This window comes from Ceratotherium simum, chromosome 8 (genome assembly GCF_057802395.1).
Source record: "Ceratotherium simum simum isolate JZ-2026a chromosome 8, ASM5780239v1, whole genome shotgun sequence".
NCBI lineage: Eukaryota > Metazoa > Chordata > Mammalia > Perissodactyla > Rhinocerotidae > Ceratotherium > Ceratotherium simum.
Window position 1 is genome coordinate 44,887,443 of NC_141907.1, and position 18,313 is coordinate 44,905,755.

The 18,313-nt window shown below is 43.4% G+C and overlaps 1 protein-coding gene across 1 annotated transcript in view; it reads right to left on the reverse strand.

Moving 5' to 3' along the window:
- IGFBP7 (insulin like growth factor binding protein 7) overlaps window positions 1–17,485 on the reverse strand; it is a 79,014-nt gene extending 61,529 nt beyond the window's left edge. The window contains exon 1 of the mRNA XM_004419094.3: window positions 16,965–17,485. Coding sequence (XP_004419151.3) covers window positions 16,965–17,439 — 475 coding nt within the window. The 5' untranslated portion in view covers window positions 17,440–17,485. The remainder of the gene's footprint in view (window positions 1–16,964) is intronic.
- Window positions 17,486–18,313: the final 828 nt, after the last annotated feature.

Consider the following 18,313-nt stretch of genomic DNA (forward strand, 5'->3'; position numbering starts at 1 on the left):
TTCCATAATGCTAATAACAATAAAAACTGAAACGGAACAGCTTTTAATGAGACCTTTCTATGTGCCAGGTACCAATGTTTTTCATGTGTTATCTTGCTTAACCTCCCAACAACGCTAAGTGGCAGATATGATTATTATTCCTGTATTGCAGGCAAGAAAACTATGAATCAAGGAGGTTAGGGTCACACAAGTAGTTAAGTGGCAGAGGGGGATTTGACCCAGGTGGTCTGACTCCAAAGTTCACATCCTTAAGCACTCTGCGCTATTTCCTCACATACACCAGCCAAGCGTTGGCTGCTGCGTGACCCAATACAGTCACAAGAGTTGAAGACAATTGGTAGGGTCAGCCCTGGAGACCCGTCAAGCCCATGGTTACCATGGGGTTGTGACTGTCTCCTCCAGCCCCTGGACTGGACCTCGGAGGGGCTATAGGTTTTGAGCTGATGCATGGAGTGGATTAGGATCCTAAGACATCGGAAAAAACTTCATCCCAAAGGAGCACTCAAGAGTAGAAGGGACAGTCATCTCCCCTGGATGATGTGGACTGAATTGGCTGCCTTTCAGAGGTGGCATGCCAGTTTTTGCCTATTTGCGTTCTTATGGGGGAATGCCAAAGGTGGCTCATGAGTCTGGGGACGAAGTTAGGGGGAGCAGATAGAGCAGAGCTCACCATTTATAAAGTTGCTGGCCAAGCTCTGTAACCAAGAAAGGGATGGGGAGTGGAGAAGGAAAACCACCTTTCTTTGCACTCCGACGGGAAAAAGAAAGAGGCCTCAGATGAGAGTACATCAGGAGGCAGGAATGAGGGGCGGGGGGGTAACTTTCCCACATCACGATTGGGTGCCAGCAGGCCGCCCCTGCCCTCACAGTTACCTCATAGTGAACCAAAGGCTCTGTGGTGCAGACAGAGCCAAGCTGGATCCGCTTCTCTTTCCCGCCCTGCAGCTCTCATCTGAGACACACCTGAGCAGAGCGGGCCTCGGGCTCTGAAGCCCTGGCCTGTCAAAACCGGGGCAGCATCTTGATCTCTGCTCCAGCCTGCCCTCTCCAGCTGGGCTGAGCATCTCTAATAAGCGGCCTCGCTGCATGGATCCCCTCGCTTTGCCTTCTCTAACTCAGAGCGGCACTGCTGCTTCAGCATTTCATTTTCTATCACCTGCTCTGTGGCTTCCTGAGGGGGGTCCTTTGGAAGCCAGGGTTGCAGTGTAATTGCTGCAGCTGCTATTGAAGTTCACTTTTGGATTTGTTTCCTGAGCAGAAAGTTCTGAAAGCTCCAATGGGGAAGGAGCAGGCTTTGCATCGTGCAGGCTCGAGTTACCCGGAAAAATTCCTAAAGCCTCATTTCTGTGTGGTCTCCTTCAAAAACCTTCTCAGTGTTCCAGTGATCTCTTTCTCAATAAATTTTTCTCCCTTGCTTGGGGTCAGGCCAGAAGAGAGCAGAACAGATGTTAGATCTAAAGATTTCCCATTTCAACCACTTGACCGCTGGCCCACTAATCTGCGGTGATGTAAATGAAATGCCTTTGAGCCTTTCTCACTCAGGGAAAAAGACAAGCCTCCAGAAAAGCTGGAGACGTCCCTTCAAGAAAAACAACATGCAAGAACAGGGTGATTGGAGTCGGCTGCCATTTCTGCCTGTTGGAATATTAAAGTGCTCTTTTTTTTCCTCTCGGAAAGTCAAAATGGATTATGCTTAATTGAGTTCTCAAACCCCTAAATAGATTTTCCTTCTTCTGCAAGTTGTCACCTGACTGACAAAAAATATACTTCAATCCTCAAAAATGCAAATTCCCTCAAGAGAGGCGATCTACAAGGCACCACAGCTTAGATGTGGAGTAAATATTATTATCCCAGCTGGGAAAGTTGCCGGCAGAGCGGTGCTGGGGGGCAGGGCTCAGTTAGCTCTCAGGGCTACCAGCTCAGGTGAAAGCAAACACTTGAGCGTGTTGACAGTTATCTTAGTGATTTTCCTCCTTTTCTACCCTGCTTGGAGTTACCAGAAAGGCCTGGCACATGATCAAACACCACACACAAACATTACGACTCGAGAGGTCCTGCTTGGGAAAATATTCACACCAGCTGTCCTCAGCACACTGGACCTTCAAGAGCCTCTTGGTTGCAAATGAGTAGCCTGGCTCTCAGATTTCTAATCTGGTCCTGGAAAGACTGACACTAGCCTGGGCTCAGGGATCTGTGTGAAGAAAATCGCGCCAACTCAAGCCCCCGCAGAGACCTTCATTCATTTAGGAAATGCCATCTTTCACTGAATGTAATATCACATTTATTATAAGGTGCACCACATGACCACAAAAAGCCAATTAAATGATGACAAACTTTATCATATAGAATTTCTATTTTATGCTAATTGAAAGAGCTCTTTTAGAGCTATTTAGACAGGAATGTATCATATTTCCCCCTTGTCAATTCGTCAAAAAGAAAATATAAGCAAAATAAATTCATTAAGGTATCCCTAAAACTTTTTCACATCCAAGAGTTTGACTCTTGTGAATCATTCTTGTTTTAAACTGTTTATTTTGAGATTAACAGAGGAGAAAGACAGCACAGAGAGCTGCTGGTCTACCCGTCACATAGTGAACAGCAAGTCTTGAGTAGAAAACCGAGATTCACACACCAGAACTGCTCTTTACCGGCTCTGTGATGGCTGACTTTCAGTTACCTTATCTGGAAATTCCCCTTACCTTCCAAAGTTGCTGTGAGTAGCAAATGAGGAAACGTCCACAGAAGCCCTCAGTAATGTGAAGTACCATAAAGTACCACACAAATCTCAGTTCTCATTATCTGACCTACAAGGCACTATATACAGAGTTCTCGCCCCGAAGATGTTTACAGTCTAGTCAACAATTCTTTACATTTATTTGGTGCTGCATAGTTTAAACAGTGCTTTTAGATCTATTCTATAATTTGACCTTCATAATAATCCTGTAAAGCAGGTAGACGAAATTGTACCTTCATTTATTATATACATTATCCTGAAGTTTTGAGGTGCTGCTTTTTCATACTAGCAAACTCTACACTGAATATGTCAGCTTGTCCTTGGCCTCATCAACACTCTGACTGTAAGCAAGGAACTTTATAGCATACGAAAGAGGCCTTGTCAACACCGGGTTACTAGGTCTGTTTTACCTGGTCTGAACCTTTCTTACTTTTCAGGCACAAAACTCTGCAACCCTGGTCTGGTCTGGGGTCCAGCTGATGTCCTGGACTGCTCCTCTCTCTGGGAACCCACTGCTTGGCAGAGGTATCGAGTAGGTGGGGTTATTGCTAGCTCCAGCTGTTTCTAATTCACCTCACTCTGCCTTCCGTCGTGGAACGGTCCAGTCAATTCAACAAATTAGCTTTTTCAAAGGCGCCATATCATTTTGCCATTAATCCAACTTGGGATAAAACAGAGTTCAACTATTTAACACATCAATTTTAAATAAAAAAATGAACACTTTCTTCCCACATTATGAACCCTGGCTTTCTACTCCTGACCTCCCCACTTTCTCTCCGAGGCTTCGTGGGGGTGGCGGGGTGCTGGTCTTGATTGACCAGGAAAATCCGCACAGAACAGGCCTGGAAAAGCTTTCCTTGCACTGCTTCTAGTCCCTCCCACCCCACTACCCTCTCTCATAAACAGTAAAGGACTCACTGGGAAATCTTTAAAATTGCCTAAAATAATCAGACTCATTCATTTATATATTCCTAAGTCTCTTTCCATCTCAAAGCTTTCTAACAGTGCCACTCCTGGATCTAAATTACAAAAAATGTTACACTCACATTCCCTGGCATGTTAACTTTTAATGTTACACTCACATTAAAAGTTCTTTGACAATAGTTCAGGGTTCCCTTTTTAACAGTTGCTAAAAACAAGATGTTATTTGTCTTACAATTAAAAACACAGATGAGGTCAGATCATTTGCGGGGTAGCCTGAGGTAAAGGAAGCACCATAGTCTTATCCACTGGGGAGAGGAATTTAGAATGAGAGAAGGCCGGCTGGCCTTGGACTCTATCCAAGGGTGTTTTGTCACTCAACTACCCAAAAGAGAGCCTTATAAGGCAGTTTCTTCTAGAAGGCAAGTCTCCGGTAAACCCCGAGGGCAGGCTCTGGGGACAGGATGGAAATCATATTTAAGGATGACAATAAACGCCTGCTCAGCTTAATCATTCCATCTCGTAGCTCAAGAGTATAAAAGATCTTAAACGTTACAACATCCTCTCCCAGACCCTTCCCCTCCTCGCTTAGGATAAGTTATCTCTCAGCTCTCCAATACAGAATCTTCGAAACAGAATTCTCCTGACTCCCACACGAGCATGTAGCAGTATCCAAGTTTTTACAGGCAAGTTCCTCCTGGTGTGTAATCTAAATGTGCCTTGTGACTGTCTAATTCCAGGCCTTTTAATTCCGCCTCCTGAAGAATTGTAGAACAGTAGGTCAGGCACCTTCCATTTAATAACTAATTCCCAAACTATGAAGAAACATTAACTTGTTCTTTGGATTACTTTCCTCTAAAAGAATCTTAAGTCCTTTAAGCCCCTTCTTCAAGGTTGCCTATCCTCTTTTCTAAAGCTTCCTCAGGTTTTAAAATCTGTTCTAAAACACAGTGATTAAAACTGGGTAAAGTGATAAGAACCAGTGATTCACTCAACTTTCTAGAAGTTTCTGTGCTCAAGAAGGGCAAATGAGGCCAGAAAAATTTTAAAAGCATTTCTATTGGGCTGGAGTAAACTCGTTGGGATTTGATTTTTTTCTGTTTCTGATCTGAACGTGGAGAGAGATAGGAATGGGGATTATAGGGGGAAAAGATTCCTGAAATGAGCAAGTAGCTATAACTTGGGAGCAGGGCTGGCTAATGAGTGAGTGACATGAGGGACCTTTGTGAGGAGTCCTTCAGTAAGAAAAAGTGCAGTACAGGCTTTTCACTCCCAAGTAACAAATGGCTTGCCACGGCAGGTTAGAAACTCGGATTTGACAATGCTTCTCAGATCTGAGAGGAAAACTAAAGGTCTCGTGAAAAAGGGGTCTAGGCATCTCTTGCCAGGATTATTGTAACAGCTTCCTAATGGGAGTCGCTGACCGCAGTCTTGCCACCTTCCAATCCGTTCTCCTAAGGGCGGCCAACAGAGATTTTTTTTAAAAGCACAAATTCAATTACATCACTTAATGGCTCCCACTGCTTTTGTGAGTGTCTAAACTCCTTAACAGGCCACGAGGCCCTCCATCACTGGGCTCTGTTAAGTGTCCAGCTGCCATCTCTGTTCTTCCTCTCTGTGAGGCAGCCCCATGGAACCATGGGCTATTCCTTCTGCTCATGACGCTCCTCCCTTCTGCTCATAATGCTCTTCCCATCTCCTTTCTAACTCCATTCCAGCCTCCATGCCAGCTCTTTTCCAGTCAACTACTACTCATCCCTGACTCAGGACATCACTCTTCCAGGAAGTCACTCCCGGCTCTTTCTCCACAAATCTGGGTTAAGGATCCTCCTCCTCTGGGCTCCCTGAGCATCTTCATGGTACGACCGTGTTAGTTTAACAAAGTATTACACTGACTTGCATTCCCCTGAGATAAACCAGACCGTTAACAATTTCATGTAACGTTGGAACCCATCTCTTTCGACTTTCAATGAAGTTCTACGATGCTGATACCAGTTACAGTGTGTGTTTTTTTCCATACTACCATCAATTCTCCAACACCAGCTGGGTGTCCTACAATTCAATTCAATTCTGACACTATTTACCTAAAGATAGTGTCAGATCCCACAGGTTAAGGGCTCAATCCTAAAAGACTGCCTCGTTCCCCCACTTCAGCTGCCAATCACAAGTCCAGGTTGTCACCTGTCCTTCTGATCGATTGGTTATAGGCTAGAGCTTCCCAAGACCCCATACTTGGGTTCAATTAATTTGCTAAAGCAGCTCACAAAACTCAGAGAAACATTTTACTTAGTAGATTACCAGTTTATTACAAAAGGATATAACTCAGGAACAGCTGGATGGAAGAGATGCACAAGGCAAGGCATGGGGAAAGGGCACGGAGCTTTAGCACACCCCTCTCCCCAAATCTCCATGTGTTCACCAACCCGGAAGCTCTCCAAACTCAGTCCTTTGGATTTTTATGGAGGTTTCGTTACATAGCCATGATTGATTAAATCACCGGCCATTGGTGATTAAACTGGATCTCCAGCCCCTCAATGGAGGTGGAGGAGTGGGACTTCAAGTTCCAACCCTCTAATCACATAGTTGCCTTCATCGACAATCAGCCCCCTATCCTTAGGTGATACAGGGGCTTCCCCAAAAGTCGCCTCATTAACATAACAAAAGACCCCTTGATCGCTCTCAACTCTTAGGAAATTACCATGGTTTTAGGATACATGTGGCAGGAATGGGACTAAGACCAGATTGGTATTTCTTATTATAAATCACAATATCACAAGCTCATAAATTCACTGAAGGATAGTAATAGAACATAGGCATTTAAATGATGTTATCAACATAAAAATGAGCCTAAAATGAACTTCTCAAAGAACATATGTTTGAAATCCATCAAATAAAATGAGTTTCTGAAAATCAAAATCTTTTTTGAAGCTTCTTCCATTTACAGCACAGTTTTTGTTGCTCCAAACCTAATTCTAACCAGCAAGGGGATGTGGAAATGTTAAGATTTTGGGGGGGGGGGGGTGGGTAAGTGACCACCTAATGTTAGAGTTCAGGATAACCGAGGACAGGAAGGTGGGTCAATGTCAGATGTACTCCCTGGCCTATTCTCCTGGAAGGCAGAAAATGCAAGGAGAAAAGGGAGTAGACAGGCAGGAGAGCCCACTGCCTGCATTTCCATATGGGAAGGCACTTTCTTAAGAGGATTCCTTTGTTTAATCAACTTGCCACCATGTTTCTAAAGAATTACAAGATAGAGGCCCTCTTTTAGGATGCTCCCAGTCTGGCAGGGAAGACAGACATTCAAAGAGCCCTTTGGAGGCAGCATGGAGGTGCTATACAAACTAGGAGAGCTTGTTCTCCCCTCAGAGCCTGTGGCCTTGCTGCTCCCTTGGCTGAGATCCTCATACAGGGCCTTTGCACGGCTCGGCCCACCCCCGCTCAACAGTGCTCCTCCATCCCTAGTCTCTACCCTATTTCCCTGTTGAACACTCTTCATAGCCCATACCATTAGGTGAAAATATCTGTTGACTTGTTTCTGTCTAAAGCTTACAGTAAACTCCAGGAGTGTGAGACCTTGTCTATCTTATTCAAGGCAGCTTATCCTGAGACTAGAAGAGTGCCTGGTACATTCATATATGCATTCATTCATTCATTCAACATATGTTTAAAGCATCCTCTAGTGCAGACACTGATCTAGACCCTTGGGATAGATCAGGGAGCAAAAATGCCCTTCCCTCATGCAGCTTACTTCCAAATTGAATAATGACAACAAGGAATATTCATTGAGTGCTTCCTATGGATAATTTTCACAACATTGAATATTCACAACTCTATGATAGGTATGATTATAACTCTTAAACTGTATGACAGGTAAGGAAACCGAGGCCCAGAGAGGTCAAGCAATTTGCTTGAGGCTAAGTAAGTGGCAGAGTTAGATTCACACCCAGGGAGTCTGGTTCTAGAACACGATGTCAGCTATTCTGCTAGAACGCCTCTTGCTTACATATACACGCTACATGTGCAATAAATATTTGTTGAAAAAATGGCAAGAAGCCTACACAGAGCTGAAGAAGAACAAGGACGTCATTACGTGGGGAGGAGGAAGAGAGTCAAGGAGCTCATCACAGAGAAAGTCACCCGGCTGATCCTTGAAGGCTAAGAGTTCAAAGGGTGGAAAGATAAGTGAGGGTGTGATTGCAAACAATAGAAAATAGTAAACAACTATTGTGGCTGTAGCAAAAAGGGGTTTGGAGAGAAGCCAAAATAACACAGTTATTGTAAAGAGTGTATGCCCTGCTAAGTAGTTTGAACTTGGTCCTAAAGGTATTAACAAGGGAGACCCTTAAGAATGAATTCTGATCCCTCAAGCAAAAATTAATTCTGAGGGAGAAGAAAAGGGGATGGTACCGAAAGGGAACAAGGTGGCCGAAATGGGATTGCCAAGGAGCTCAGATTTAAAGGACCATGGACAAAAGCTGTAACCAAGAATCGGAATAAAGGAGCACCACGCTCTCTCCCAACTGTGTGATTTTATTATACATCTCAGCTTCTCTATATTAACTTTTTTTTATTGATTTCTTAATAGTTTATAACATTGTGAAATTTTAGTTGTATGTTATTGTTTGTCAGTCACCATATAAATGTTTCCCTTCACCCCTTGTGCCCACCCCCCAACCCCCTTGCCCCTGGTAACCACCAGACAGTACTCTCTGTCCGTGTGTTAGTTTATCTTCCACATATTAGTGAAATCATGTGGTGTTTGTCTTTGTCTCTCTGGCTTATTTCGCTTAACATAATACCCTCCAAGTGCATCCATGTTGTTGCAAATGGGACAATTTTGTCTTTTTTATGGCTGAATAGTATTCCATTGTATACATATACCACATTTTCTTTATCCAATCATCAGTTGATGGACACTTGGGTTGCTTTCACTTCTTGGCTATAGTGAATAATGCTGCAATGAACATAGGGGTGCAGAAGCCTCTTTGGATTGTTGATTTCAGGTTCGTTGGATAGATAACCAGTAGTGGGATAGCTGGATCATAAGGTATTTCTATTTTTAATTTTTTGAGGAATCTCCATACTGTTTTCCATAGAGCTGCACCAGTTTGCATTCCCACCAGCAGTGAATTAGGGTTCCTGTTTCTCTACAACCTCTCCAACATTTGTTATTTTTTGTCTTGGTGATTATAGCCATTCTAGCGGGTATAAGGTGAGATCTTAGTGTAGTTTTGATTTGCATTTCCCTGATGATTGGTGACATTGAACATCTTTTCATATGCCTATTGGCCATCTGTATATCTTCCTTGGGAAAGTATCTGTTCATATCCTCTGCCCATTTTTTCATCTGGTTGTTTTGTTGTTGTTCAGTTATGTGAGTTCTTTATTATGGAGATTAAACTCTTGTTGGACATATGATTTGCAAATATTTTCTCCCAGCTGGTGGGTTGTCCATTCATTTTGAACCTGGTTTCATTTGCCTTGTAGAAGCTCTTTAATCTGATGAAGTCCCACTTATTTATTTTTTCTTTTGTTTCCCTTGTCTGAGTAGACATGGAATTCGAAAAGATCCCTTTATGACCGATGTCAAATAGTGTGTTGCCTATATTTTCTTCCAGGAATTTTTATAGTTTTGGGTCTCACCTTCAGGTCTTTGATCCATTTTGAGTTAATTTTTGTGTATGGCGAAAGAAGATGGTCTACTTTCATCTTTTGCATGTGGCTGTCCAGTTTTCCCAGCACCATTTATTGAAGAGAATTTCCTTTCTCCATTCTATGTTCTTAGCTCCTTTGTTGAAGATTAGCTGTCCATAGATGCGTGGTTTTATTTCTGGGCTTTCAATTCTGTTCCATTGATCTGTGTGTCTGTTTTTGTACCAGGACCATGCTGTTTTGATTACTATCACTTTGTAATACATTTTGAAGTCAGCGATTGTGATGCCTCCATCTTTGTTCTTTTTTCTCAGGATTGCTTTAGCTATTCGGGGTCTTTTCTTGCCCCATATGAATTTTAGTATTCTTTGTTCTATTTCCATGAAGAATGTCATCGGGATTATGATTGGGATCGCATTGAATTTGTAGATTGCTTTAGGTAATATGGACATTTTAACTATGTTTATTCTTCCAATCCATGTGCATGGGATACTTTTCCATTTCTTTATGTCATCACCATTTTCTTTCAATAATGTCTTATAGTCTTCATTGTATAGGTCTTTCACCTCCTTGGTTAAATTTATTCCTAGATATTTTATTCATTTTGTTGCGATTATAAATGGGATTATCTTTTTGAGTTCTCTTTCTGTTAGTTCGTTATTAGCATATAGAAATGCAACTGATTTTTGTAAGTTGAATTTGTATCCTGCAACTTTGCTGTAGTTGTTGATTATTTCTAATAGTTTTCCACTGGATTCTTTAGGGTTTTCTATATATAAAATCATGTCATCTGCCAATAGTGACAGTTTCACTTCTTTGTTGCCTATTTGGCTTCCTTTTGTTCCTTTTTCTTGCTTAATTGCTCCGTCCAAAACCTCCACTACTATGTTGAATAAGAGTGGCGAGAGTGGACACCCTTGTTTTGTTCCTTTTCTCAGAGGAATGGCTTTCAGTTTTTCCCCATTGAGTATGATGTTGGCTGTGGGTTTGTCATATATGGCTTTTATTATGTTGAGGTACTTTCCTTATATAGCTATTTTGTTGAGAGTTTTTATCATAAACGGATGTTGGATCTTGTCAAATGCCTTCTCTGCATCTATTGAGATGATCATGTGGTTTTTATTCCTTGTTTTGTTAATGTGGTGTATCACATTGACTGATTTGCAGACGTTGAACCATCCCTGTGTCCCTGGTATAAATCCCACTTGGCCATGGTGTATGATCTTTTTAACGTACTTCTGTATTCAGTTTGCCAATATTTTGTTGAGAATTTTCTATCTATGTTCATCAGCAATATTGGCCTGTAGTTTTCCTTCTTTGTATTGTCCTTGTCTGGCTTTGGCATCAAGGTGATGTTGGCCTCATAGAATGTGTTAGGAAGTATTCCATCTTTCTCTATTTTTTGGAATAGTTTGAGGATAGGTATTAAATCTTTTTTGAATGTTTGGTAAAATTCTCCAGAGAAGCCATCTGGTCCTGGATTTTTATTTTTTGGGAGGTTTTTGATTACTGTTTCAATCTCTTTACTTGTGATCGGTCTATTCAGATTCTCTATTTCTTCTTGGTTCAGTTTTGGGAGGTTGTATGAGTCTAAGAACTTATCCCTTTCTTCTGAGTTGTCCAATTTGTTGGCATATAGCTTTTCATAGTATTCTCTTATGATCCTCTGTATTTCTGTGGTATCCATTGTAATTTCTCCTCTTTCATTTCTAATTTTATTGATTTGAGCCTTCTCTCTTTTTTTCTTAGTGAGTCTGCCTAAGGGTTTGTCAATTTTGTTTACCTTCTCAAAGAACCAACTCTTTGTTTCATTGATCCTTTCTACTGTTTTTTTGGTCTCAATTTCATTTATTTCTGCTCTAATTTTTATTATTTCTCTCCTTCTGCTGACTTTGGGCTTTGTTTGTTCTTCTTTTTCTAGTTCTTTTAGTTGTAGTTTAAGGTTGCTTATTTGGGATTTTTCTTGTTTGTTAAAGTGGGCCTGTACTGCTATGAGTTTCCCTCTCAGGACCGCTGTTGCTGCATCCCATATGAGTTGGTATGGTGTATTTTCATTTTCATTTGTCTCCAGATATTTTTTTGATTTCTCCTTTAATTCCTTCAATGATCCTTTGGTTGTTCAGTAGCATGTTGTTTAGTTTCCACATCTTTGTCACTTTCCCAGTTATTTTCTTGTAGTTGATTTCTAGTTTCATAGTAGTATGGTTGGAAAAGATGCTTGTTATGATTTCAATCTTCTTAAATTTATAGAGGCTTGCCTTGTTTCCCAACATATGGTCTATCCTTGAGAACATTCTGTGCGTGCTTGAGAAGAATGTGTAGTCTGCTGTTTTTGGATGGAGTGCTCTGTTTACGTCTATTAAGTCCACCTCGTCTAGTTTTTCATTTAAGTCTACTATTTCCTTATTGACTTTTTGTCTGGATGATCTATCCATTGATGTAAGTGGGGTGTTACAATCCCTTACTATTATTGTGTTGTTGTTAGTATCTCCTTTTAGGTTTGTTAATAGTTGCTTTATGTACTTTGGTGCTCCTGTGTTGGGTGCATATATATTTATAATTGATATGTCTTCTTGGTGGAGTGTCCCTTTTATCATTATATACTGTCCCTCTTTGTTTCTCATTACCTTTTTTATCTTGAAGTCTAACATTGTCTGATATAAGTATGGCAACACCTGCTTTCTTTTGTTTGCCATTAGCTTGGAGTATTGTCTTCCATCCTTTCACTCTGAGCTTGTTTGTCTTTAGAGCTGTGTTCCTGGAGGCAGCATACTGTTGGGTCTTGCTTTTTAATCCATCCCACCACTCTGTGTCTTTTGATTGGAGAATTCAATCCATTTACACTTAGACTGATTATTGATATATGAGGGCTTAATGTTGTTATTTTTTCGTCCATTTTCCAGTTCTTTTGCATTTCTTTTGTTTCTCATCCCTTGTGTTTCAGACTACCAATTCAGTGTGGTAGTTCTGTATGATGATTCTTTTAGTTTTCTCTTTATTCATCATATGTGACTCTGTTCTGATTGTTTAGTGGTTACCATGAGGTTTGTATAAAAAATCTCATGGATTAGACAGTCCTTTATCTGAGGACCTCTTATTTCCTTAGACTAAGTCGATTCGATCCCCTTCCTCTTCTGCTTCTAATTTATTATTGTCACAACTTATTCCATCTTCTGTTGTGTGTGCGTGTTTAAAGTGATGAGGTTATGTTTATTTTTGGTGCTTTCCTTCCCTTAATCTTTGATTTTTACAATTAAGTGTTTGCAGCTCTATATCAGAATAGGTTAGCAATTTTTCTGATTTTGTCTATCTATTTTTCTCCTTGCTCAAAGTTTTGTGTCTCCTTTCTCTTTTTTTTTTTTTCCAGGCATGAGGGCCTTCTTGAGCATTTCTTGTAGTGGGGGTCTTGTGCCAATGAAATCCCTTAGCTTTTGTTTATCTGGGAAAGTTATTATTTCTCTATCATATCTGAAGGATATTTTCACTGGATAGAGTATTCTTGGCTGAAAGTTTTTGTCACTCAGAATTTTGAATATACCATTCCAGTCTCTCCTAGCCTGTAAAGTTTTTGTTGAGAAATCTGCTGAGAGCCTGATGGGAATTCCTTTGTATGTTATTTATTTATTTTTTTGTCTAGCTGCCCTTAATATTGCTTCTTTGTCATTGACTTTTGCCAGCTTTACTACTATATACTTTAGAGAGGGTCTTTTCATGTTGATATATTTAGGAGATCTAGTGACTTCATTCACTGGTATTTCCAGATCCTTCCCCAGATTGGGAAGTTCTCAGTTATTATTTCCTTGAACAAGCTCTCTGCTCCTTTTCCCCTCTCTTCTCCCTCAGGAACATCTATATTCCTTATGTTGCATTTCCTAATTGACTCAGATATTTCTTGGAGAATTTCTTCATTTCTTCTTAGTCTTAGTTCTCTCTCTTCCTCTATCTGGAGCATTTCTGCATTCCTATCCTCAATAATGCTAATTGTTTCCTCCATATTGTCAGCTCTGTTCTTTAAAGATTCTAGATTTTCCTTTATCTCCTCCATTGTGTTTTTCATCTTCAACATTTATGATTGGTTTTTCTTTATGGTTTCAATTTCTTTTGTGAAGAAATTCCTGATTTCATTGAATTGTCTATCTGTATTTTCTTGTAATTCGTTGAGGTTTTTTATGATAGCTATTTTGAATTCTCTGTCATTTAGGTTATAAATTTCTGTGCCTTCAGAACTGATTTCTGGGTGCTTGTCATTTACCTTCTGGTCTGGAGATTTAATATATTTTTGCATCATGCCTGTGCATGTTGGCTTATTTTTCCTCCGCCTAAAAATATCTAGTCACAGTTTCCACCTGCTGCCACTGGGTGGGGGTCAAGAGCTGTGTATTCTGAGCCTGATGAGATCCGTGGGCTCTCCGGCTGATGGGTTGTGCTGAAGTGCCAGGCATGCAGGGCAAGGGGCTCTCTCTTTTGCCTGCCCAATCCTGGGGGCTTCTCATTCTTCCCTTGCTATCTGCTCTCCTGGGGTGCTCAGATGTTGATGGCACCCCCACAACAGTTCAGTCTCCTCCGTATGGAAATTTCCCATGGGCTGTGAGAGAACTTGGAGAGTGACGGTCTTCCCATGGAGGGCCACCCCTCCCCCCTCTCTTTGGGAGCTGTGGGGAACCAGAGTTGCTGATTGAACAGGGAGGGGAAGGATTTCTCCTTACCTCTCCCCACTTCCTCCAGAGGTTCCAGCACCTTCGCCTTCAGATATATGGCTGTGTGGGTCTCTCAGACGTTTTTGTGTTGTGTGAGTGTCCTTTGTTGGTTTGTGAATGTCCTTATTGTTGTATCTTAGCAGGGAAGAGTCTAAAGGGGAAAGCTCACTCCGCCATGATGCTGACATCACTCCCCTCTATATTAACTTTTTATTAAAATAAATTGTCAAATCCCCTCTTCCAGTTACCCATGACTTCAGGGACTTCTATAAGATCTCATGGCACTAAATTCATGATTCCAGTCCCAATATTTGAGATTATTAGCTCATTACCTTTCAGACAGATTTTCAAGAAGATGGCTTTGCATCCTATCACAGAGGTACAGAAAACAAGCAGACCAAGATCTCTCCCCAGAAGGTCAGCAAGTGGTGATCTCAGAAAAGAAGGGAAAGGTTGGGAGCATCTCCAGGGCTCCAGGGAAAGTGCTCTGGGAGGTGAGTTTGCAACTTGTATGGATACTTTCTTTTTTTTTTTTAAAGATTTTACTTATTTATTTATTTTCCCCCCAAAGCCCCAGGAGACAGTTGTATGTCATAGCTGCACATCCTTCTAGTTGCTGTATGTGGGACGCGGTCTCAGCATGGCCGGAGAAGCGGTGAGTCGGTGCACGCCTGGGATCCGAACCTGGGCTGCCAGCAGCGGAGCACGCGCACTTAACCACTAAGCCACGGGCCCAGCCCATGGATACTTTCTTAATCAGCAAGACCAGATCTGTTTTGTGCATCCCTGGCTGTACAGCATCTAGCACAGGACTGACCCACGCTAGATGCTCAATAAATGTATGTTACATCAGGCCAACAGAACAGAATGCAGATTGAACCACACCACTGTGGCTGAACCCTGCGACGCCCCCTCCCTCTCAATACTCAGGGAAGCATAACTCAAGTTTTTTCTGATGGTAGAAATGGTTGGAGGAACCTAGAAAATGCATTTCCTATTCTTTGCAAAGCCCCAGTACTAAATAGTACAGAAGTAAATGGCACTGTCAGGTTTGCTTCTATAATTGTCAAAATACATCCAGGGGTTAGGAGAAATATATGAGGAGATCTGGTTTTGGCCTCATTTGTCTCTGCTGTGGAAAAGTACTCTGGTGGACCTCACATTCTTTTCTGCTCTCTCTGGCATTCTCCTATAAATGATCCCAGGCACTAGACTCTACATCTCTAAATTTAGGGTGGGAGGAAAAGGCTAATTCATGTCAATTATGGCCTCCAGTTTAAAAAGCTATTTCTCTTAACATTTTCTCAAACAGAAAGAAAAACCAGGTTCTTACTCTCATGGGGTTTACAGTCTGGACAGATGCTGAGTTGTTGAGTGTACATGGTAATGAGGTTATATACTAGTTCTATATGACTATCATTTCAATGTTTTCTTATCGCACTGTGTATTTAGAAATTTAAATAGCAGGAGAGAAAAGGGATAAAACTAGCTTTGAATTAGAATTGACAACAATACTTAATTACCAAGCTAACTTTCTGCTCTGATAAGGCAAGTACCAGTGATCTGGAAAGACTGTGGGGAAAAGTTCCCCTTGAAATGTTTATAAGAAAATCTCAATATTTGGAGTCAATTCTTAAACTATGCACTTTTCTCTTTTCATGATATGACTGATAAGTTAGATCCAGAGTAACAAATGACTGTTTCTGTTGGAAAAGTATGTGGATTATTTTGGGTTGTGATTTTCTAAGTTTAAGGTGATGATGATATAAATAGTTAACAGTAAGTTATGTGATTTAAGGCTTTCAATGGTGAACTCTGAAATTAGTGACATACGACCTATTAGCTTACGGACTTCTGAGAAAAGCTCTAAAAAAAGATTTCTTTGGAGAGTCTGGAGAAAGTCTGAGCTGTGTTAAAGAAGCAACTGCTTCTGTCATTTCAGGAGAACTGCCTCCCTCTCTTTTTCTACCTTGGCTGGGACCAGGAGAGGGGCTGCCAAGGTTGGATTTCTAATTTTCCCTTGAAACTACTGCCTATGGAAAATGTTATTTCAGAAGTTAGAGTTAAAATCTCCGCCTCTTTTTTTTTTTTTTGGCAAGTCCAGACTCTCTTTATTTTCCCCTTTCATTTATGGCAAGCTTGGACTTGTTTGGAATAAAATAAAGGATCAAACATAACCTCAAAGGCTTTCTTGCTGAACAGTGCATCCTGGGGACAAATTACACAAGAAAGAAAAACAAAATGGTCATAAGGTTCACAACATAAACTACATCGAAAAAATTCTTCAAAGAGTTTGCATTTTATTTTTTGCCCACAAATAATTAGCTAGTTAGACTACTGTTGGAGAATCTGTAATTTCCAGTAAACGAATTATTTTCCTTAATGTCAGGAAACCGCAAAACGCAATTTTTAAAATTCTTACAATCTAGACAATTAAACATGGGACAAACTACTTCTCTCTGCAAGTCCTTACTTTGGATTTCATGGTTAAACTCATTTCTCCTATGTCTGAACTTCACCTCTGTCTATATACCCAAGCCAAGAAAGAACGACAAGAAAATGACATCTCTGGGTTCCCAAAAGAGTGGGGGCAGCTTTTGTGAATTGACTGTTAGCACAAGTTGGGTAAGCTGTTGGGATGTGGGAGTCTGTGATATCGGAAAATCTTTTCTATATATACACTCGTCCTGCAAGTCTTCACTTTCTTGGCGCACGCATCAAAACCTCAAAATAAAACCACCAACAAAAAGAGACCGGGAGGCGTCGCCCATCCCTCCCGGCATCCCCGCGGCTGCCAACTCCTCCCTCCCATCTGTGTCATGGGATGCCCACAGGAGGAGCCGCGGGAACCAGCGCGGGGCGCGGCGGCCGTGGACGCCCTGTCGGCTCGGACCCGCGAGGGGGCGCCCGGCTCTCCGGCCGAGCGGGGCGGGGTTGGAAAGGAAAGCGCTCGTGCCCACCTTGCTCGCAGGTGCCCTTGCTGACCTGGGTGATGGCCTTCTCGCCGCGGCTCTCGGCCCGCAGGCTGGCGGCGCGCAGCTGGCACCCGCTGGGGTAGGTGACGCCGTCGCTGCCGCACACCGGGTAGCGGCTCTTGCACACGCACACGCCGCTCACGCCCGGGCCGCCGGCTGCTGCCCCGGCTTTACCCTTCCGCCTCTTGCGGCTCTTCACGCACTCCATGCCCGGCGCGCAGTGCCCCCTGCCGGCGCCGCCGCCCCCGCACGGCTCGCCCTCGCCGCGGGCGCACACCGGGCAGCAGCCGCACGCGTCGCGGGTCTCGCCCAGCGGGCAGCCCCGCGGGGGCAGGGGCGGGCAGGCGGCCGGCTCGCACGGGCCGCAGGCGTCCGAAGAGGAGGAAGAGGAGAGGGGCAGGAGCAGGAGCAGCAGCCCGGCGGCGCTGAGGAGCAGGGCGCGCAGCGGCGGCCGCTCCATCGCGGGGCGCGGTGGCGGCGGCGGCGGGAGCGCGAGTGAGCCGGGTGCCGCCGGCCGGCGCCTTAAACCCGGCGCCCCGCCCGGCCGGGCCGCGGGAACCACACCCCGGGGCGGCGAGAGCGCGGCCGCCCCGCCCGCGCCCGTCCCGTCCCGGGACCGCGGGGACCGCGGGGCTCGAGCGCGCTCCTGCTGGCGGGGCGCGGTGGGGGCGGCCGGTGTTTGCCTCCGAGCTCTCCCCGCCGGCTCCTGCTCGGTCCCCTGTCCCCGCGGGCTGCTCCCCAGGCCCTCCGGGATCGCCCGCAGTGACAGCGCCTCCCTCCCGCTCTGGTTCCTCTCCTCTCCCAGTCCGGACGTTTATACTGCCTGTCAACAACAACGACGTTGAGACAGCTCCGTGTTTAAGCCATTAAATTCTCCGCGGGCCTGGGAGACCCGACTACTCGTTACTCTGAGGTGTGGGAAGCTCTTTTAAGAACAATTCGTTTTTAAAATCCCACGTGGGGATTTTGTGTTCCCGTTGGCCGCAGGCCCCGTGTGGTCTTGGGTGCCAGGCTAAAAGGACAAATCGCTGCCAACTAGTCCTCTTTCTGGAACCTCCTAACTGCTTTCTGGAACCTCCCCCTGTGCTTTCTGAGGCCAAGTCACGTTTTAAGTATGAATATTGAATCCGTGTGAGAGCTGTGTCACTGTCTTAAGTTCACGGTAAATTGTGTTGGACCCCCTTCAACCCTCTCCGGAGAACTGAGCACGCCTGGGGGTGTCATCGAAGCACCAGAAGCACCCCCAGTTTTCACCAGTGAGGTTTTTGGTACAAACGACCCACCATTCCTCCTCAGTCTTTCTGTAAAGTGCTCTGCAAACTCAACTTCAAAGC